The 23,206-nt window shown below is 41.5% G+C and overlaps 1 protein-coding gene across 1 annotated transcript in view; it reads left to right on the top strand.

The window, feature by feature from the left end:
• Positions 1–7,317: 7,317 nt before the first annotated feature.
• Positions 7,318–23,206, top strand: part of DOCK8 (dedicator of cytokinesis 8) — a 96,906-nt gene continuing 81,017 nt past the window's right edge. The window contains exon 1 of the mRNA XM_076362219.1: positions 7,318–7,547. Coding sequence (XP_076218334.1) covers positions 7,495–7,547 — 53 coding nt within the window. The 5' untranslated portion in view covers positions 7,318–7,494. The remainder of the gene's footprint in view (positions 7,548–23,206) is intronic.

Consider the following 23,206-nt stretch of genomic DNA (forward strand, 5'->3'; position numbering starts at 1 on the left):
AGATACAACCATATTTATTCCAACAGAAATACCTATAGCTACACGATTGCCCAGGTAAGTTCAGAAGCAAATTATAAAAATCTTGATTTGTGACAGAAATGCGTTCTTTTGCTTTGGTTGTAGTTAAAATAACTCATGTTGTCCTACACTATAAATCTTCTGCCAGCTCTGTGGAATGTCAGCAGCGGCACAAGCGTGAAACTTCTCAGTTTAGCAAGGTGGCAGGCTTAGGTATCTTTAGTAAGTAAGGGTAGCTGACTAGAATCAATTGTGGAGTTTCTGTTTCCTTAACTGTGGAAGGCAGTAAATTTCATCCATTCGTTATAGGGTATAATTATATAGTCTGTTGATTTGTAGAGTTTTAGGACCAACACGTGGTAAACGCAAAAATCGTTCTTGTTTCAACCACTCAGGTTATCCCCTTGTATGACGCATCCTGTTTTGAAGAAAAAACCTGATCAGTTTATCAAAGCTGTATCTGTTAGAACCCTGACCAATGGTGTATGTTTTTGCACTCCTGAGACTGCTCAACTTTACACAGTTCTGTTATTAAGGGATTGATTAAGAAAAATTTTAAGATTTTCACTGCAAGAAAGCTGTGGGATGAAGGAAGGAAAAATCAGAAAGGTGTTGGGAACTAGCAGCTTAGCATCACGGAGCATATAAAAGGCTGTAAGTTGTCTTTCAAAAATGAGACTATTTGTAATACTGAAATTTCATTTACATGTCAGTGAGACATCTGATATTGGGGAAGAAAAAGGTGATGAAACCAGTGTCCTGGTTCTTTAAGCTGTTCTGCTTCTCATAAGTTCGCATGACACTGCTCATTATTTTTCTTTTGAACAAAATTACCTGAAATAAATACTGTGGTTTCTGGGTTTCCTTTTGGTTTCTTTAAAGTTTATATTCAAACATTATAATTTTGCTGTAAGTATCAACTGTCTTTGCGTTTCTGCTGAATTGTGTAATAAAGCCTACTTTGCGAAGGTAGATGCAAAACCTGCATATTTTATTGTGGTGGCAGCTAAAATGAGCATAGCAAACCTAAATTTGGGTGGCACAGTGGGAGTGTTTTATTCTAAGATATTTGTAGACCAGACATACAACATCAGAAAGCAGTAAAGTGTTGATGGGTACCAGGAAGTCATATTTAATTATTACTTTAGGTGGCTGCAATTGAAATAAGCTAGTCCCTTCCCAAATACTGAAGATCTCAGTGCAAGCAAAGACGTTTGCTTCAGGCTGATTTGGATGATGGACGGAAGTGTTTAAGGCTGTTTTTCTTTGAGGAGAATTGGGGAAGATGAGACTGTAAGAGCCATGAAAATAAGGGAGAGGATGCACTGAAGAGCATTGCAACTTACTGATTCCTGATACAGCAGCAAGGGGAGCATGATCTGATTGAAACAACAGGAAAAGAAAATCATGGGCATTTCAATATTATGTGGAATGTAAGAGTCTTAAAGCATCACAGCTGCTGGAGAAGGAGATTCCTTTAAGGTACTACTGGTTTGTATAGTACAATGTAGTTCAGCGTCACAGAGAAAGGAGTTGCTGCAAAGTCATATAATGATGCCAGATTTTTTACATGGTAGTGTAACCTGCAGAACAATGCAGAAACAGAAATTAAGTTCAGTTTTGTGATCAGCTTGGTAGCTACTGACCAGGCCCATGTGTATCTCAAAATACAAGCTGACAAGCAGAGGCATAATTTTAGCATGATTTGCATACTCCCCTGGGTACATTTACCTCTTTCTTGCCCGTTATCTGTGTTTTAACTATTTCTATATTAAACTATCTCTATTTTCTTATCTGTACTTGGATTGACATCTTCTCCTGACAACTGGACTTCATCTTTCTTTGAAGAATGCAGATTATTCACGTCGCATAAGAGAAGGAAGGTCTTTTAAAAACACCAACATGACTTCAGTCAGTGCACTTGCTTTTTAACACTGCTGCTTTTTATGACTTAAGTGCTCATTATGCTGTTATGATGTGAAACTTAGTGAAACTGAGAACATTAGAATCAAGGTATGGCTTATAGCCAGGATTTAAATAGCAACATACATCACCTAGCAAGTTGCCTAATTGTATGTAAGAAGATGGTGACAGTAAGGGAAAATTTTGTCAGTGTTGTCTCTGCTTAAGTTCTGTATACTGCGAAGGTGAGCAAAGAAACGTTTCTCTTTGAGAAACTCTCTGTTGAGGATCTGGCCAGTAGCATTTTTATTTCTCCAGAAGAATTTGCAGACAAATAGAAAAAGAAGATATGCTTTCATGTAGCTTTTTTTTTTTTTTTTTTAGAGTCAAGTGTTTTATGAAAAAACAGAAGGCTGCAAAGTGATTTAAGTTCCCTTTCTCCTGTTTCACCAACACAGGAATGAAACTTAAACCTAGGAGTGATTTTTCTTTTTTTTTTTTTTTTTTTAAGGAAGGTTCAGTATTTCATTGCCAATATATTTAATACATCAGTAGGAGTAATGGAAAATTACACTTATTTTTCTGAGATTTAGCCTACTAAATTTCATACATTATTTTTTGTTTGAAACAATCTTGAATAAATCACTTAGATTTTATTGGATACAGTTGAGATCTATGCTAGCGAGAGCACTGAACTTGACATGTCAGCTTCCTTGAAGGAGAGAGTGTCTAGTTGCACTGGCTACATTATACTCTTCTAGCCGGTGATGTTGTAGGAAGGTAGAATATGAGCAAACATTAACAGGCATTGCGTGTTGCTGGCAGGTACTGAGATCACCACAGTTTTCCTGTTGGTGTGAACCTCCAGATACTCTTACGAGGTAATCAGATAACAGTTATTCATTACTGAAGTTATATACCGCTGGCGTATTTTGCCAAGGATGCAAACTTACCATTATAAAAGATACTGAGAAAACTCCCATGGACTTAACTCAGTTGCTGGTCGAGCATCAGAGGAACATCCTCTACAAATAAGCAGGTGACACTTAAAGCTTCAGCAGGGCTTTGTCATCCATGACTGTCCTGGGCCACAGTTGTGTTTAATGATGGGCGTGATGCTGTTATACTCTGTCATGCAACAGCATTCTTTGCAGGGATACCACTGCCGGTGAAGAAGTGACTGCTAATTTACTGTTTGAAGAAAAAAGATGTTTGGAAATGTGTGTCTTAACAGAAGAAGAGTCCCCTGGTAGGTGGCGTATAGGCATGCCAATTATTGTCTCTTCCAGCATTTCCCCAACCCCAGCTTGCAAACTCGTTCAATATGCAGCAGTAGCCGTCCTGCCCAGAAGCACGTGCCCAAGCTGTGCTGTGTTACCACCACTCAGCTGCTCTTTGTGGCTGGGCCTGCAGCTCCTCGGCCTGCCCAGGTACAGCAGCCAACCAGCAGTGGACCCACCACCTGGAGGGTCAGGTTGCAGGAGGAAGACCAAAGCGTGGTGAGAGCATTTGAAGCCCAAGTGGAATGAGGGGAAGGAATCGCTTAGGGACATGGTTCAGTGTGCACGGTGGTGTTGGGTTGATGGTTGGACTCGATGATCTTAGAGGTCTTTTCCAACCTCTATGATTCTATGAGGGGGAAGCACGGCTTCTATGACTGATTCTAGGGCTGAAGTGATGCAGCAACGATTAGGACCACCATTTGGGATGCATGTGTGTGCGACAGGAGGATGGGGATGAGGAAATAGGGAATGTAAGCATGCTTCCTACTGTATCGTATACAAGACCCACCAACATCTGCTGCCATCCAAGCAAGCTAGGTTTGGAAAACCATGGTCTGCTGTGACTTGCATTGTTTTCTTCACCTTTGATTTTGTGCTGCCTTCACTGACACCTGGTTTGAGATAATTTTTTTTAATCTCCTGACTGGAAAGATCTTGTTCTCTTCTTGTTCTAAAGGCGTGATTAGACTTCATGACCTGTGTTTAACAATAAGCTGGAGCAGTACTGTTGACAACGGTTAACTGGATAAGATAGTTTAAAAAAATCAGTTTACCAATATCTCATCTGGTAGTACTCCAATGAATTAAAACCATGTAAACTTTCTTGATAAAATTCCTTTTTTTTTTTTTCCTTTTTCCTCCAAAAAAGGCAATGAAATTGCTGACATAATAGATGAAAAGGAATATTTGATGAGTTTTGCTGCTCATATGCTGAAGTAGGCTGCTGATAATTCAGTTCATCCAAAAAGATGAAAACTAATAATCCAAGTGTTTGGTCTGTACCTGCTGAATATACTAGCAGTTTTGGAAACCTTACTTTACCTTACTCCTCAGGCATTTTTTCCTGCATGTGAGAAAATGTTTTTGAGTAATCCTTTTGTCCATGCTTACCAAGAATGTATGAAACGGCAAAATAAATACTTGTATCATTCATAAATGGGTATATTTGTGCAGGTTGAAATGTCATCTGCATTGCTACTAGCTCGATTTGTGTGGCCAGATTTGGCAATCAAGGAAGGTCCTACTTCATGCCACATGAGCTGTTAAGATGAAGCCTGGACTCTTTTTTCTAGCTTCAATAAAAAAATGAGGTAGTGGTTTCTTCTTGAGTAGTTAGGAGTTCTGGAGATACAGCTAGAAGAAGAAACATCTTCCTCTTTTAAACAAACAAACAAAAAACAACACCCCAAACCCAATTAACCACAGACTTCAGTAAAGGAAGAACGTGCAATTGCTTTCGTGGGACCTGCCATGAACAGAAAGGCAGGTGTAAAACCTATCTAATACCACAGGTAATGCCATACCAACAATATCTGCTGTCTTACTGTCTCCACAACCAGACAATGTACAGAATGGTTAATGGAGCTACCTGCTTTTTTTTTCATCGCTTACTTTTCTCCTCCTTAGCTTGTAAGTTGCTAGAAAGAGAGGCATAGCACTTCATGGAAGCTTTTGAAATTAAACAATGAAAAGGATGGTTATGGTTTTCAAAAGCAGGATTTTGAGAAACAGGAAAGACCTGACTTCCTACTGTGGATAGGCAGCTCTTCTAGCGACAGCTTATCTATAATGCACGGTTAAGCCACCAGAAAGCAATTTCATGTGATAGCACGCGTAGAACTGCATAACGTTTTTTCCTCCGATTTCCCTTCTTTTGTATAGAATGAGGTGGAACTGAGAGAGCCCACCTCGACGTGTGCAAAGAGTACATAAGCAGTGTTTCTTGCCTGTCCTGCAGTCATCTAGACAGCATAGAAAACTGACAAACTGGTGTTTATTTCATGGCTATTTCATGGCATCTTAAGGAAAGCATGATTTACATTAACCTCTAGGCTAAAATTCTGAAAAGCAAATAGGAGAGAAAGCAGCCCCTCTGTCCACCAATTTCCCATAAGAGCACAGAGAGTAAGTATACTAGAAAGGCCAAGATGTTAAAATAAACATTTCAGCTGCATTTTGGATGCGTAGCTTTCAACGGTGCTGAGGCCCTTGACTCCAAGTAGAGTGGGTATACCATTATACATATAGATCAGTGCATACCATTGATCCAGGGAAAAAATCAAACCTTGGGTGTCTCAGATTAAGCTCCCAAAAATGGATGTGTCCATTTAAATTACATGGGTCTACTAAAATGAAAAAGAGGTCGCATTTTTCTTGTTTCTTTCCACTGTTGACACAATGTGATCACAGCCGCCTGTCAGAAGGCAGGTTACACGCTTTGAGTTTCTTGTAGAGCAGTAACACATCTATTAAAACGGCAGCCAGTTTGTGCACTGACAAGAGTTGTGAAGGCCACAACCATCTTTCAACAGACACATGCAAGTGCAGACAAGAAGAAGGGTGGTGTGAAGCAGTGTCTTGCTGCGGCCAGCACCTCGGACACTCAAGACCTTGTTTTCTTGTCACCAACACACATGCCAGATCATAGGTACGTATCAGTGATTTGTAACTAAGTGATATTTAAGTTCAAATTACACATAGGTAAGTAGCCTTAGCTTTATCCTTGTGATGTAAAAAAAGGATGGGTGTGGTGGGTAAGTTCCGTGCAACAAAGTGTGTAATTTATTCTTCCTGAAGCAAATGTTGTTAGTTAATACCATTCTATTAATAGTAGATTTTAATATTTTCTTTCTGAGGTTTTTAGACTCGTATCCGAGATCTGCTGTAGACCCTTGTGGGTTTTTTCCCCCAAAATATATCCATATGCTCTGACTGCCTTTCAATGGGTGAATCCTAATGTTGTTGCCATGGATTTAATAAAAACAGGACAACCTAAAACTGAATTGCCTCTGCTACCCCAGAATTCACCTGTACAAACGACGTTTGGCTTCTGTTTCCCCTTTCAAATGAAGTCTTGAGTTCTGCTTATCTGCAGAAGCGGTGAAATCTGCACCAAGGCCGAGAGAAAAATACCAGTCAGGAAACATCACTTTGTAACACAACCACAAGATACTCACTGAAAACGGCCTTTTTAAACAGCTGAGCTGTAAGTACGGGTGAAGAGAACAGCAGTGGGGCCCGCCTTGTGCCAAGCTGAGCTGGTACCTGGTGTCGGTATGTGTAAGTTTTCCTTACACGCTCAAGTAGCTTAGGGGTAAGAGAAACATATATCCTGGGTGCACCTGTGTATTGGCGAAACATCATCCCAGGTAAAGAGCTGGCATCTATTCACGTCTCACGCCTCACTGTCTCTACCTGCCCGAACAGCTCCATCCACGTGCCGGTGGGGCCGAAGGAAGGGCCCAGGATATTTCCTCTGCCTGAAGGGCCGTGGGCACCGGTCTGCCCTGCCCTGAGCAGCCCTGCCCAGGCCTGCCCTGCCCTATCCCGCCTGGCCCTGCCCGGCCCTGCCCGCCGGCCGCGCCTGCTACGCCGGGGGAGGACGGGCTGGATCGGCGGCGCCCGGGGGCGGCGCGGGGCCGGTCGGGCGCCCAGCGGTGCCCAGCGGTGCTCGCTGCCTCCTCGCCCGCCCCCGCAGAGCAGCGCTCGCCCCCTGGGCGGGGGTGTCTGACACCCGCACCGCCGTTTCCAAAAGAAAAGGGGCTGGAGGGGTGCGCAAGGATTTCCGCAGCTGTGCGCGTTCACGGGTACGAGGTGTCTTCCCTCCTTACTGCGCTTGCCTAAATGCTTGCCTTGCCCGCTGCTTCGCTCCGGATCCCTCCAAGATATCCACGGGCGGTTCGGGTGTCGCCTGGGCTAAAGAGGGAGGTGAAATTCCTGCCCTTTCCCAGTGCCCGGGTGCGCTACCGCCGCGGCGGGCAGCGTGCAGGAGCCATCGGGGAGAGGCGGAGCGCGCCCGAGGTGCCGGGGCTGGGCGCTGCCGGCCGGCGGGGCAGACGCCGGCAGGGGTGAGAAGCCAGCTGTGCACAGGGGCAGATCCCTCCCACTCCGGCCGATTTCGGTGAGGAAGGTGAAATGCGGAAGTCGCCACCCAGAACTGTCAGAAGACCGTCGGGTTTTTAGCCCGGAGCATGCCATTAAGAAAAATAAATAAATAAAACAAAGCCGCACTTCGTGCGTACAGCCGGCGTCGGTCCTCGTCGGCAGCCGACACCCGCCGCTGTTCTCCCGCATGGCGACTTTACCCACCGCAGACAGGAGGGCGTTCGCCCTGAAAATCAACAGGTAAGGGGCTTTCCTCGTACCTCGCGACTATTCGTCGCCAGTCTTAGCCTGAGACCCGGCCAAGGCAGACGATCGGGCTGCGGGAGCGGGGGCGGGACGGCTCCTCCCCGGGAGACCCCCGAGGCGCGGAGCCGTCTGCCAGCTCCCGGTAGCCGGGCTGGCCCTGCTGCCGCCGCCGCCCGCTGCCGGCCAGCCTTCGGGCGGGCACCCGCTCCCTCCTCTGCCTGGCTGCTCCCGCGGCCGGCAAGCGGCGACCCTCGGCGCGCCCCGCCGGTCCTCTCCTGGCCCCGGGGAGATGCAGCTCCAGGGTGCGCTTCTGCAACCGAGTTTGCTCTGACCAAGCGTACGCAGGCGAAGCCGGCTATGGGTTCATGTCCTCTGGCAGGGAGGAAACGTCCAGTCTCGCCCCGGGAGGTTGTTCCCCATCTGTTCTGTCCGAGCAAGCCCCGAGCTGCTGGAGGGGCTGCTCGCTGGCGGCGGGGCGGGGGGTTAGGGTTCCTCCTCTGCACGAAGCGGCAAAATGGCCTGGTGCCTAAATTAGCGCTCCTGGAAATGAGGGGTTTATGTAGGGCATCAGTACTGCAATGACATACATACCTGGGATTTTTTTTCTTTTTGCCCTTTCATCTATGAAAAGAAAAAATCCTCCCAATGACTGAAAATAAATCTACCTCCCCGATTCCCTCCTTAAACCACATAAATTAGAGTTCAGCTGTTGGAACACCATACCCTTGTGACCGAGCTTGCTGTCTGCTCGACTTTGGTGTCTTTTCCCAGGGAAGTGCTGACTCTCAGCTGGTCTGTGCTCTGTGGTGGCAGTAAGAAACCAAGACAATTATTTTCATATTGTTAGGTTAAAGGAAAACACAGGCCTCCTTTTCAAGAGTCTTGTCATCTGAGACAAAAACTGTGTTTCCAGGGTATTGATGTAAGTACAAGGTAACTGAGTTTGCTGACACATAAAAGAACAAATAGCATAATGGTGATATAAACTGAGGATAAGTCTCTGTGCCACAGAAAAGTATGCTGAGAAACTCCACCTCCTCAGCACTTTATTGGAAAACATGGGGTTTGCAGTCGCAGAGGATAAAATTAGCTCCGCTGTGATGTGCCTTTCCCATGGCAGAATAGGCATCAGTGTACCTTTCTGTGTCCTTTGGGAATTCATTTTAAATTTATGGTGGAATATTCACAAGAGTGAGACATCATATTGAGAAGCCATCAGCGGAGCAGTTCACTACAGGATCCTGCCACGATTCCTGATCATTTGGAGACTTGCTTGAATAAAGAGCGTAACTGGCTAATATTTAGAGGGTTTGGGTTATTTTCTTTCTTCCTATTTTTAGGGTCAGCCTTCTGGCAGCTTTTCCCAGCTGTGGTGATGATCACTGTTCATCCGTATGACTAAAGCCTTACAAAGTAGTGGAATCATAACAATTAATCTGGCTTCATTTCCCAAAGGCTAACAAAAGTTTTGCTAGTAAGAACTGTTGTGAAATCAAACCAGTTATAATTTTTTAAATTCCCTTTTCTTTTGATTCAATAGTGAAATACTCAGTATTTTTTGTAGCAAATTAAATGTTCAAATATGTTATTCATCATGTTCTGAACATGATTCCAATTTAACAATCTGCATGTTTATTTTGCAAGTAAGAGTATTCTCTTTCACAGCGTATGGTAGAAATTACAATTATTTGCTAGCAGAACATCATGTTTCCCTTTCTTCAAAAGGAGCAGGTCAGTTTTACATGACTCAAGTGCAGTTTGTTCTACTGACAGCAGAGTGATATATCTTTTTAATGTGGTGTATTGGGTTTTTTAAAGGAATTTTCAAAATAAGACGAATGATAGGTCAGTGTGTTAGCTTTCTTGCCTGTCACAAAAGGCTAATTTACAGCTATAAAATTTTGTTCCTCTTTTAAGTTCCTGAGTTTACTTCTTCAAAATGCAACTCTTAGTGAAAGCTGGACGTTACTGGCAAGGTATCATTTACAGGAGTTATTACATTGCCTGTATAATTAGTCTCCATTCACTACAAATTTGCATGCAAGCTCTTCTCTTTCTCACTCCTCCTCTTGCCATTGGCTTGACTAAGCTATATACTATTTTTACGAGGACCAGCAGAATTTTAGGGTCTGTACTGGTTCCTCAGTACGACGACATCAGCAGCCTCCCCGCTAGTTACGTAAGGTGTACCCTAGTGTGTTCAGTGAAGCATGATAGATACCTGACCACCTCATGAACTATGCTAAACACTCTTCTGTAGAAAATCAGCAATCACATGATCCGAAACGTTGTGTTGCTGGTCTCATCGTGATCTAAAGTTAGTGTGAGTTATCGATCATGAGCGCTGGAACTGCAGATGCTTCAGGACATTACATGACAAGCATCACATTTGTTTAAAACAAGGTCAAACTTTAAAATCAGGCCTTCAAATGCCTTCAAACTTGTAAGTTGCGTATGCAACCTGCCCACGTAACCATGTTTTCCTATCACTTTATTCTTCCTTCCACCCATCTGGTGTCTGTTGCCCCAACCTGTTGCTTCCTGCCTTTTTTAATCCTGCAAAGGCTTGCACATATGTTTTTAATGCATGTATGTGAGTAGTTCCTTCTGTTTTAATGGGATAACTTTTATGTATAATGATGTTCATCTCATATGTAGAAGTGAAGGAGCAAGCCTTTAGTGTCTCTCATGTTAGGCAGCATTCCTACTACTTACCTGTGTATTACCCGGAGCTAAGTTGCTGAAAACTGAGCAGGACCTCAGAAAACATCCTCTTCAAATAACATTTTTTTTATTACATGAGAAATTAAATTCCTGTCCAACTTGATGCGTTCTTCGAAATGAAGCCTAAAGTATCACTTAAAAGTAAGTTGTAGCTGTCTTTCCAAATGGCCTCCTGCGTCGGACAAAGGAAGGGGAAGAAAACCCTCATTAATGTGCGACACTAAGAGACCTTTATGGCACTCTCTGAGAGCGTTAGGTGTCTGTGGTGGTTGGAAGCCAGCATGCAACATGAAAAAGCAGATCATCCTTGTTGTGTCGAGTCCTAGATAGTAATTAGAAGGTATCTGGATTGTGTGTTGTAAATGTGTCTACTTTCCAATCACAGTATTTGTACCCAGAAACGAAGAAAGCTGAAAAATAATATTGTAAACTGCTGAGAAAAAACATCATTGCTAAAAGTGTGGGCTCTAACATGTACCAGCTGAGCAGTGTACGTTTGAGAGACCATAAAAGCTGAATTTTAATCAGTTTGCCTCAGCAGTGTGTTAGGATAAACACAGCATTCTCGGAAGAGATTTTCTATTTTTATTACTTTTATTTAGCTAGTGTAGTTTACTATTTTATGTTCCACGTAGATCTTGCAGTAGTGGTCATTTGTTTTGACTTCCAGTGAAGAAAATTGTGCTTTAGGCACCTACCTGGGGCCCTGGCCACCAGTGCTATACATTCAAAACATTTCAACATATAAATTACAAAACAGAAAGCTATCAAGATCAGCAATCCAGCTCCCTAACATATCACTTAACTTTCAGTCATGTGACTCATGCAATTAAAAACCCTCCCAACAGACCTACTCCTCAGCTGTCTCTGTAGACGACCAATGTCTGCATTTTACAAGTGTTATAAAACAAATTTTTAGCATTTACTTCTATCATTTAATTTCCTTGTCCCTGAAATTGTCCAGTTGTCAAACAAAATTTTCTTTTCCTGTTCTAGTTTTAAGAAGTGTACTTAAGGATGAGTTTACATGCATAGGTTTATATTAAAAAAAAACAAACAACCCACACCACCAATATTAAAGCAAACATTTAGCTAAAGATTTCAAATTTTAAAAAGCCTACAATAAACCCCTACCTAATTCTCCAATTGTACCATGAATTCTACTTTACATTAATGATGACAATGCATTTAAATTACTTCTACCTGAAATGAAAAGGTCAGCTTAAATCTTATATTGTACAAAGTCTCGCTTCTGAGGGTTCACAAGAAATTACCCTAAATGGCAAAGGCTGTTGCAGAGGTGTCAGGTAGAGTGCAAAATGGTTTCAGTGGCAGAACAGGCCATTTCCTATGTACTCTGATAGCAGATTTCTGTTCAGTGCAACCCCTTTATGGGGCTGAGGCCAGCATCTTTTGATTGAATTTCAATAAAACCCTTGTAATATGGATATAACAAAATGCTAATTACTTAAAAGCATTGTCCAGACTCCATTGTATAGGCCAAGCTATTTCTTTTAATTAATGTTTCTTTTTAAACTTCAAATATATTAAATAAGCTGCAGGGAGAACCTCAGTACAATAGATTTACGTAGTAAGTATAAAGATCTAGTGCCTTTTTAAAAAGATGTGGTAAATTCTCATAGTCAGTTTCATAGAATCATTAAGGTTGGAAAAGACCTCTAAGATCATCGAGTCCTACCATCGACCCAACACCACCATGCCCACTAAACCATATCCCTGAGCACCTCATCTACACATCTTTTAAATGTGTAGATCCCCACTTCCAGGGATGGTGACTCAACCACTTCCCTGGGCAGCCTGTTCCAATGTTTCTTACAAAAAGTAATACATTATAAAAACCTTAATAAAATTACCAGTCTGCTAATAGCGAAGGCATTTTCCATGTGTTTGCTGCATACCTAAAACTCACATTCAAACTTTATCAACTTTTAAAAGCTGCTTGTAGATACATCCTTCTTATCAAGTATGACCATGGAGCCATAGCCTTATAATATGTAACGTCAGGACAGTGGTAGTATTAAAAATCTTGTGTTCGTTTCTACTGAGTCAACCTAATTAAAGAAAGAGAGTCACAAAGGAGAGCACGCTTGATGAAAGGGTTGAATCCTGCTTTACTCTAATGAGTTGCACCCTGGGAATCTAAGTGAGGATAACTCAAGTTAATAAGCTTTTGCAGGTTTATATTCAAGACAGTTTTTTCAAACAATCAAATAATAACCCATTTGAAATTAATCTAAAATCCATACCATAAATATACAGTGCACTATGGCTTTTAAGAGCAGTTAAAAAATTCCAATTTGTAATTGCTATGGAAAGAGACTACTTCTTACATACTGCATGTGTGAAATAGTGGGTTTGTGTTTGGTACAGAGAATATTAAACACTAATAACAGATTAAAGATAAAAAAGTAGGATGTGTATAAGTTTCATATGTTATGAATAACAATCTGTTAGTAAGAGTTTATAGAAAATGGCCAGTTTTCTTAGACTTCCATAAAAATAAATGAGAAGCTGATTTTTTAAATCCTTCTGAGCAAATTACTTGGAGTTGCATGTGCAGGGAGTATAAAGATCAGGTCTGCATCTCAGAACCATAGAAAGGTTTGGGTTGGAAGGGACCTTCAAAGATCACATAGTCCAACCTCCCTGCCATGGGCAGGGACATCTTCAGCTAGGTCAGGTTGCTCAGAGCCCCGTCCAACCTGACCTTGAACATATCCAGTGATGGGGCATCCACAACTTCTTTGGGCAACCATGTCCAGTGTTTCACCACCCTCATCGTAAAAAATGTCTGTCTTATATCTAGGCTGAATCTATGCTCTTTTAGATTAAAACCACTACTCCTTCTCCTATCGCTACGGGCCTTACTTAAAAGTCTCTCTCTGTCTTTCTTATAATCCCTCTTTAAGTGTTGAAAGGCTGCAGGAAGTCTCCCCAGAGCCCTCCCTTCTCCAGGCTGAACAACCCCAACTCTCTCAGCCTTTCTTCAGAGGAGAGGTGTTCCAGCCCTTTGATCATTTTCGTGGCCCTCTTCTGGACCTGCTCTAACAGGTCTTTCTTGTACTGGGAGGCCCCAGAGCTGGACGTAGTACTCCAGGTGATTTCTCATGAGAGCAGTGTAGAGGGGGAGAATCACCTCCCTCGACCTGCTGGCCACACTTCTTTTTATGCAGCCCAGGGTACAGTTGGCTTTCTGGACTGCAAGTGCACATTGCCAGCTCATGTCCAATTTTTCATTCACCAATATAGCCAAGTCCTTCCCTGGAGGGCTGCTCTCAATCCATTCATGCTCAGTCTGTACTCATCTTGGGGGTTGCCCTGACCCAGGTGTAGGACCTTGCACTTGGCCTTGTTGAACTTCATGAGGTTCACATGGGCCCATCCCTCAAGCCTGTCCAGGTCCCTCTGGATGGCATCCCTTCCCTCAAGTGAATCAGCTGCACCACTGAGCTTGATGTTGTCTGCAAACTAGCTGAGGGTGCCACTATCTATGTCATTAATGAAGATATTAAATAGTATTGGTCCCTGTACTTACCCTTGAGGAACACCAGCCATTGCTGGTTTCCATTTGGACATTGAGCCGTTCACTGTAACTCTAGATGCGGCCATCCAGCTAGTTCCTTATCCAACTAACAGTCCATCCAGCAAATCCATGTCTCTCCAATTTAGAGGTAAGAGTTGTGGGGGACCGCACAGAAGTCCAGGTAGATGATATCAGTTGCTCTTCCCTTGTCCACTGATGCAGTCACTCCATTGTAGAAGGCCACTAGATTAGTCAGGCACGATTTGCCCTAGGTGAAGCCATGTTGCCTGTCTTTAATCAGCTCCCTGTATTCCATATGCTTCAATATAACTTTCCAGGAGAATCGGTTCCATGATCTTACCGGGCATGGAGGTAAGGCTGACTAGTCTTGTTCCTGCATACTGGTTTTGTTAGAGAACCTTTTAATTTGGCTATAGGAAATACCGGGGTGGTTGTCTTTCAGGAATATCATTATACTTTTTTCACCTTTCATTAACTTTTCTATTCAGTTTTTTCCAGCTTTTCAGCTGAGTTCAACATGTGTTTTTTCCCAATTGCCAGAGCATGTATCTCCCATTTCCAGTTTACAGGGATAGATTATAAACTGACCAAAGTATTTGCTCGTTTCTTTCACAGAATCACAGAATGGTTGAGGTTGGAAGGGACCTCTGCAGGTCATCTGGTCCAACCCCTCTGCTCAAGTAGGGCCACCTAGACCTGTCTGCTCAAGACCGTCCAGGTGGCTTTTGAAGACCTCCAAGGAGGCGGACTCTACAACATCTCTGGGCAACCTGTTCCAGGGCTGTGTCACCCTCAGAGTAAAAAAGTGTTTCAGGTGGAACCTCCTGTGTTTCAGGTTGTGCCCATTGCCTCTGGTCCTGTCACTGGGCACCACTGCGAAGAGCCTAGCTCCATCTTCTTTACGCTCTCCCTTCAGATATTTGTATACATTGATAAGATATCCCCTGAGCCTTCCCTTCTCCAGGCTGAACAGTCCCAGCTCTCCCAGCCTTTCCTCACAGGAGAGATGCTCCAGTCCCTTCATCACCTTCGTGGCCCTTGGCTGGTCTCTCTCCAATATGTCCATGTCTCTCTTCTACTGGGGAGCCCAGGCTTGGACATAGAACCCAGGCATGTCTCACCAGCACTGAGCAGAGGGGAAGGATCATCTCCTTCAACCTGCTGGCAATACTCTACCTAGTGCACGACAGGATAACATTAGCCTTCTCTGCCGCCACAGTACATTGCTGGCTTATGTTCAACTTGGTTGAAGTCATGGTCTCCTAGGACCAATGTGATCATGGTCCTCTAGGACCTCTGGGTCCTTTTTTGCAAAGCTGCTTTCCAGCTGGATGGCCCCCAGTATATATTAGTGCATGGGGATGTTCCAGGTGCAGGGCTTTGCACTTCTCCCTGCTGAACTCCGTAAGGTTCCTGTCAGCCCGTTTCTCCAGCCCGTTGAAGTCCCTCTGAAGGGCAGCATGACTCTCTGGTACATCAGCCACTCCTCCTGATTCTGTATCAACAGCAAACTTGCTAAGGGTACAGTCTGCCCCGTCATCCAGATCATTAATGAAGGTGTTAAATAGGATTGGACCCAGTATTGACCCCTGAGGTATACTGCTAGTTAATGGCATCCAACCAGACTGATCACCACCCTCTAGGCCTCGCTGTTCAGCCAGTTTTCAGTCCAACTCATTGTCTCCCTATCCAGCTCGTACTTCACCAGCTTTAGACATAAGTTTCCCTTAGACATATGAAGAACCCAATCTCCTAAGTGTTACTTCTTCCCAGAAAAAGTCACTCCTGTCTTCCTGACTTACTGCAAGCTGATTTCTCCTAGCTTTTTATGGCATCATTGTCTTGGTGTCTTCTGGATTTGTATTCAGCATAAGGAATAGATTGTACATGGCTCTAAATCAGGTGCAGAGGAGGGAGAAAAGACAGGGAGAGAAGACAGGGAGCTCTGCTCCTTCGTATGCTACTCATAAAGGCCAGTCCCCACTGCAGCCTCTGCACATAGATGCTTTACCTCCCATCCCACCACTGTTCGGATTCGAGGCAATCTGAGTGAGCAGAAAAGATAAGGAGGATTTAGGACCATGGTTTCATCCCTGTTGTATCAGTTATGACTTCTCACTGCATGTGAATGACTAAACAGCCATTAAATGCCTCGGATGGCTGTTTCCTTAGGTATATTAACCTGGCTCTCTTCTTTTGGGACATATGGGGTGTAATTTAATCATGATATTTTTTCCACCCTCGGATTATACAATAGGTAAATTAAAATTGAAGCACTGAGGTGACGTCTTTTGCTATAATTAACTGAAATGATTATGCAGTATTTACAATTACTTTATTTTTTTTCACATAATGCTGGTGGTATCTAGAGCTTTGTTTATCGATTTCAGTTCTATATTATGCATACACTGAGAGAAATGCATAATTTAATAATATATTCTCTCATGCTTTGTTTTCCAGTTTCCTGACTTAATCCCTATGAAACCCTATTAGTTGTGTTCTCAATGAATATTTACCTCACATTCACCTTATTTTAGCCTTTGTCCTAGTGACAAAGGTTCCTGTAGTAGCATGTGTAAAACCAGGATATGACAAATGGGGTGCCCTATCTTTCACTTAGATACCCGGAGTTAAAATACCAACTCCACAGCTGGCATAGCAAGATTAAATCTGCATTCTGTACCAGTGCAAAAGTACTCCTGAAGTCAAAAGTGATCAGATCTTCCTGCAAAAGGACGGTAGCAACCTCCAGTCAAGAGTCACAGATGTCACTAGACTAATGAAAACTGAGCCTGGAATTAATGTTGACCATCAAATCCTGAATTTCACCACGTGTGAAAATCAAGCCCTCTCTTGCTCCTGCTTTCTGTATGTATGGGACCACAGGATTATGGCTTTAAGTTGTAAAGAGATATGAAGTCACAAAAGTTGCACATGGGGAGGTTTAGATTGGATATTAGGAAAAATTTCTTCACCGAAAAAAGGGTTATCAAGCATTGGAAGAGGCTGCCCAGGGAAGTGGTTGAGTCACCATCCCTGGAGGTATTTAGAAGTTGTGTACATGTGGCACTTAGGGACATGGTTTAGTGGTGGACTTGGCAGTGCTAGGTTTACGGTTGGACTCAATGATCTTAAAGGTCTTTTCCAACCTAAATGATTCTATGATTCTATGATTTTTACAGGTACTCCTCCACTCCAAGGGAGAGATGTAACCTGCAGGAATAACAACCTCCTAAATCTACCACAAAGTCAAGAATATTAAAGCAGGCTAGGGCTGGATGCTATCTATGGTAAATAGCTCTAAAGATAATAGAGGGAACTTCCTAATGCCTGTGAGGTTATCTTTTCATCAGCCCTCAAGATAATTCATTTGCCTGTGCTAGGGTGTTTCCACTGAGCAGTCAAATTAGACTAAACCTGTATCAGCACAGCACTTCGAAACGTGTTTTACAACCACACTTGAGCAAATGACAAATTTAAGCGGTATACAGTTTGGCTGGTCACTATGTATAATTCAAACCAATATCAGCTGATTTGCATCTCACATTCTGGCATTGGTAATTGTTGCATTTAAGCCCAACTATATCAAAGCCTGTCTGCATCCACACAGCCTGTTGAATTATACCTGGGAGTAAGCTGTGCTGTAGACTGTATGAGCTAGAATGTAGCTGGAGGCCATAAGAGAGGCAACTGCATGAAAGGAGGAACACTGCTATAATACTTGTTATGGACTAGGCTTAGACTGCACAAAATTAATAAAAAGAAAAGCAAACAATGCACAAAGCCATGTTTGTCTGTGCAAAACTGTGTGTGTGTCCTTAAGATGTTTCTAATTCTGATGGGGAACTGTGTGGACATTACTTCCTCCTCTAGCAGAGGTGGATTGTAAATCAGTTACAGGAGTGAGTTGAGGAAGAAAGCAACATTATATATCAAGATTATGCCATAGGGTATTAATACATAGTGCTAATGTAGATTCCTGTAAGTAACTGCTCATTTTTCAAAGATAAGATTATTCATGACGCTCTTACTAGATTTGACATCCTATTGTCCATCACAAAGACTAAACGCACAGACCTTTCCTCTGGTACACTGTGCAAAAGATTACAACATTTCCTGCCTAAAATACGTCTAACTTTTAGGAAGTAGAAAAGAAAGAGTAAGAAAATGCCCTCTTAACTACTTTTCAGAGGATACTAATGACTTGGTTATTCACAGTGATTTACTTTTGGTTGGTATTGTTTAGCCCAAACTTTATGATTACCTTTTCTGGCGTGGTCTGCCTGCTATACAATCAAGGTTATAGCAGCCACTTAAGTAGGGGGTTGATGACAAACACAGGCCCGTCCAGCCAAATCTCTATGAAAAATTACAAGTGCAGGAAAGATAGGCTCCATAATACAAGTGTACTCTTATGAGCGAGTAGGCAGCTGTAGAAACAAAGCCTTTTAGAGGCAGTTGGTCCTGCAACCAGAATACTGTTGTTACTGTTGAGACAGATGTTATTGACAGCTGTTGTTAGCAGGAAGCTAATCTTTTCATCTGACTGCATACTCAAATTGTGTTTAAAATATAACCATCTATTTTCTATTACAGTTGTTGAAGACTGGTATTGCACTGTACTTGCATATCTGTGCAATCCCTGGAATCAGACATAATAATCCCTGCTACACAATTAGAGTACTGAGGTTTTTGCTTTGTCTCTGGAAGATGGCTGGTGAGCAAGGAAATGGATTTTAGGCTCTGAGCAGAAAAGCTGCATTTTAAAATCCTTTGTCAAGACCTTATGTCCCTCTTAGACCTCAAGACATCTATGTGCATTGTGAAGTCTAGGCTGCAATTTATGATGAGGTTCTTTTTTTATAGTACAGGAAATCCTAAACTTACCCAAGAAAAATGTAGTCGCAAATGAGAAACATCTTTATGTCCACCAGGTCCTGCTTACGAACGTTCCTTATTTATCTTTCCAAGCAGTTTTCATTTTCAGACATGAAGTGAAAACCAGCAAGGAAGAAATATTTAATGTTGTATTTTATACCCTCTACCACTTTTAGGTTTTATGGTCATTAAAAATTACAGTTCATGAGCATAGTTCAGCACAGTTGTCCTTTTTTCTATTCTGACTTGATTTTTTTTTTTAATTTGATTTGAAAAACACACACCAGAATATACTGTTGTTTGTAGCAGTAGGAAAAAGGATAGCCTGTGAAAAGTGCTTACATGATAACATACTCGCACTAAAGGCTTGCCGTCATGAATGCAATTACAGAAATAGATCCAGGCCTAGATCAGCTTTTGGGCCAAGTTCATATAAAAAGTCCACAGTGGTTTTCCTTGCGACCTTTGTAGAGTAATACTTGCACATGATGAATCACAGAGTTTCCTGAGCTTCAGTAATAAACACCTGGAGACTTTTTATAAAGGAGTCAGCACACCTGGACTCGATATTAGTATTTTTCCCTAAAGTCAAGCAAACTGGATTAGGTAAGAGTATATTTTATTTCAGTTGTCACATGATCTGAGCTTTATAGTCATTGTAATAACAAAACCTCATGTTTAGAACATTGTTAGAGTAAAATTTAACCTTTCCCCAAGCTTGAAATTTTCCAGATGAATCATGAAGTGAAATTCAGTTCGTAACTTATTATATAAAATGTCTTGCATCATCTAAATGTGTTTGTCAGGGTATGTAATACAATTTCTATGGAATTTGTACCTGTAGTGATAGTCAGCAGATACAAAAATATATTCTTTTTACCAACATAGTTGTTAACATATGCCAAATTCTGTGGACATTCTTATTTTTAAAAGTGTGAGTGGAAGATCCAGCTTCCAGGAAGAAGGGAGCTTTCCGGCTCCCACTGAAGTTGAATGAAAATTCCCTGTTCTAAAAATGGCAGTACCTCTTCATGTACTTGAAATTGGGCCATTATTTTCAGGTATACTGCCCTAATAAAAGATCCTACTTTTTCTAGTTAAACTTACAGCTCTAAAGAAAAAATGTTATTCTAAGAACTAACTGGAAAAAGCCCAACTCATGGTTTTTCTGTCACAGAAAGGTCACACTGAAGTTCCACAAACCTGTGTTCTTAGAAAATGAGGAGCCAAAATATTAATAGAAATTATTTTTCCAGTTCTATGCCATTTGCATTATCTCCTCCTCTGGCTTTTGAAGTACTCACAGTATTAAAGACCCATCTGTGAATATATAGTGAATTTCTTTGAAGTCAGTCATGAAAGAGACAAAATACACATTTTTTTTTGTTGTTGATAAAAATACCAACCTTGATAAAAATAAAAACAACCCTGTAGGAGCAAAAAGAAAAAAATCCCTAGAATAACATTTACATGGTCTTTATTATGGTCCTTAATGTCTGACTTTTTTTCACTTATTATTAATAATTGTTTATTGGGAAGAAAGTGAAAATAAAGCACATAAACCATTAAACTTGGTACAGGTTTTACAAAATTATCAGCATTATGGCAGCATTTTCTAAGTGAAGTCCTCGTGAAGCTCAGATAATACATGTGAGCTGGAAGATAAATCCTTGCATTTATTTCATAATCACCCTGTGGTGGATTGGTAGGATAGTGCAGACAAAAATCTGAAAGCACAAACTGATATCATTCTATTACATTTCAAGTCACAGTATAAAAGGAAGATGGCACGTATGATCACTAATGCTTTTGAAATTGCCCTTATCATTGTGGAGGATCTAAGATTTTGGAAGACATTTAAACAGTTTAGCAAGGAACAAGCTGGAAAAAAAACATAAGTGGGCCCTAACTACAAAGTTTTGCCCTGGAATATAGACCTGTAGAGTCTTCTGGACACTTCAGGGACACATTTGTTAGAAAGCTTTTCTTCAGCCATCTCAGTTGAAATGAACATTTTATGAGGCACCGATGTGAGCTTTAGTACTTCAAGCAGAGAGTGCTCTGAGCCAACCACAGAAAATTATCCTTAAATAAATTGAGTTTAATCCCTTCGGTATGAAAGATTTGTGTATACATTGCTGTATGCTGATAGCTTTTAAGCTAATGGGGACAACAAAAGAATTCTGTTGTTTTCACACAAATGTATTTTCTGTTAGCATCATTAATTAGTATAATGTAAAATACTCATTAGAAACTTTGTATTGCATATATAAGCTATCATGATCAGTTTAAGTCTATAATAGGATGACAGGTAAGATTGATTTATACTCTCCGCTTTCCAGGAGGTACCACTAAACTATCATATGAAACATTACAGCTAAACCCACTTTCATTGCAAGAACCAACCAGTCAACAATGCATGCACAATGTCTTCTCAAAAGTTATATCATAGCTTTTCCATATTATCCACAGAGCACAGTGACTGAAAAGCACATACAAGCATGGTTCATCAGGACCAAATCCTAAGTCTTCAGTCTCTTTGCTTGGCATGGAAGTATGGTTGTCCTTTTCCTCCACTGCCAGGATTAGAAAACTAATTTTTATGTGTGCTTATGTCTCTTCCTGAGGGAGAAACAGCAAAACTGAGCAGTAGTGAAAAATCTTCACTGAATGCATGGCATACATGACATGGGACAAAAATAAAAATTGACCTCTTGCCTTTGTAACAAGCTGCCAGCATAATGAAGTCGATGATTTCCTCTCCTAGACTTCTTTCTTTGTTCCTGCACCATCTCCTTTAAGATTGTGGTTAAATTTCAACTGTCTCAAATAGGATCTTTATTGTCTTAGCTGATACAGAGTCTTAATGTGGTAGACCCCAAAGTAGGGGTGTGCCAGAGGGTGTATAGCCTACCTGTGCCATCAAGGAAATAGCAGCTAGTTCAGATCGACCACTGCTGTAAACAGTGACTAACAAAGCAGAGCTCTGGTGCCTTAAAGACTAATTAGAAACTTGGAAGAAAAATGAGCAGTTCCACTGGCAGCAAGAAAAGGACTTCTAAGCAAGATTCCCATATTTGCTAGTTAAAGATCTGGATTGTTGCCCAAAACTTTGTGTGTGTTTGTGTGTGGGAGTGGAGGAGAGGGGTTCCAGAGTTTTTTGTTGCTTGTTTTTAGTTGTAACTAGAGAAGTTTCATGTTAGGCTCAGAAAAAGAACAAAAGCTAGTTGAGAACTTTCTATGTCAGTCTCAGATGAAAGGGATTACTCCTCAGGGTAGCCAAGACTGAATATTTTACCTGTTAAGCAAAAGTTTTCACTATTTTACTTTATGATTCCGCCATCTGTACACATTTAAATGTGAATGTTTCTCCGTCCTTGGGGATAGTTCTCATAGTCTCTTTTTATTTCATTTTTTCATCTTTCCTTGCTATCGAATTGTGTATGCAGCTCTTGCAGAAGGCAACTCACTGTTCCTCAGAGTCTGCTGGGAGGGATAGTAAGGGTGTTAAAGATTACTCTTCCTGCCTCCCTCTAGTAGGTAACTTCTAATAGTAGGTAACTTTGGATAACTTGATCCAGTAGGCATGTGAAGCATACTTTTAAAACCTTTTTTTTTCTTATGAAGTTTCTGATTTCCAGTTAATAGATGATCTTTAAAGCTGTTCTCTTTCTGTTTTCTTTTATTTCTAAATTGCTGTTCTGTGTTTAAGTTTTCATATTATCTACATACTAGATATGTAGATACATAGTAGATACTACTTTTAAACTACATATTTCAAAGAACTGTATTGTTGAGCAGAACTTACAGTGAAACTACAGAACCAGTTTTATGCATTATGAGCATTCATATAATTTTTATTATAGAACCCAGCAGTGTTCAGCCACAGATCTAACATACGTTAGAAAATAAATGGCTATTTTATCTTCCTTTCCTGATACCTCATCTAGGCCCAACCAATAACCCAAATCTCCAAGTTCCCAATCCTGCAATGAGCTCTGCCCTGAGAAACATCTCAGAATTTGACCTACAACTTAAATTTAATTTTAAGAACTTCCAGGTGTAGTCCGTTACTTCGGTTACACTATTGTTTTAATATATTATGCAAACTCTATACTTTGCATTGGAGAGTATTTGTGAAATACAGACTATGTCTCAACTTTTTGTTAGCAATTCAGGAGAATTGCTGGAGGATTGCATCTACCATTGGGACAGACACTGGTGAAATTCTGAGTAAGCAGCACCAGTTTTGTTTCAGTTTTTTTTTTTTGGCTACCCTCCAGTCCCATCTGGGTGGATCAGGAAGTCTGGTGACTTCCAGCTTTTTCAAGATTTACAGCAAAGGAGTATGGCATCGTCATTCAGGTATGGCCAAGGCAACACAGAGTGGAGCAATGAATTCCAGCTGACGTTATTTTGCTCCAACACCATGGAGCAACCAAGGACCTAAAAAGTCCAGAAGAGCTTTAGGCTGCCATGATCTCCC

The sequence above is a fragment of the Aptenodytes patagonicus genome, chromosome Z (genome assembly GCF_965638725.1).
Source record: "Aptenodytes patagonicus chromosome Z, bAptPat1.pri.cur, whole genome shotgun sequence".
NCBI lineage: Eukaryota > Metazoa > Chordata > Aves > Sphenisciformes > Spheniscidae > Aptenodytes > Aptenodytes patagonicus.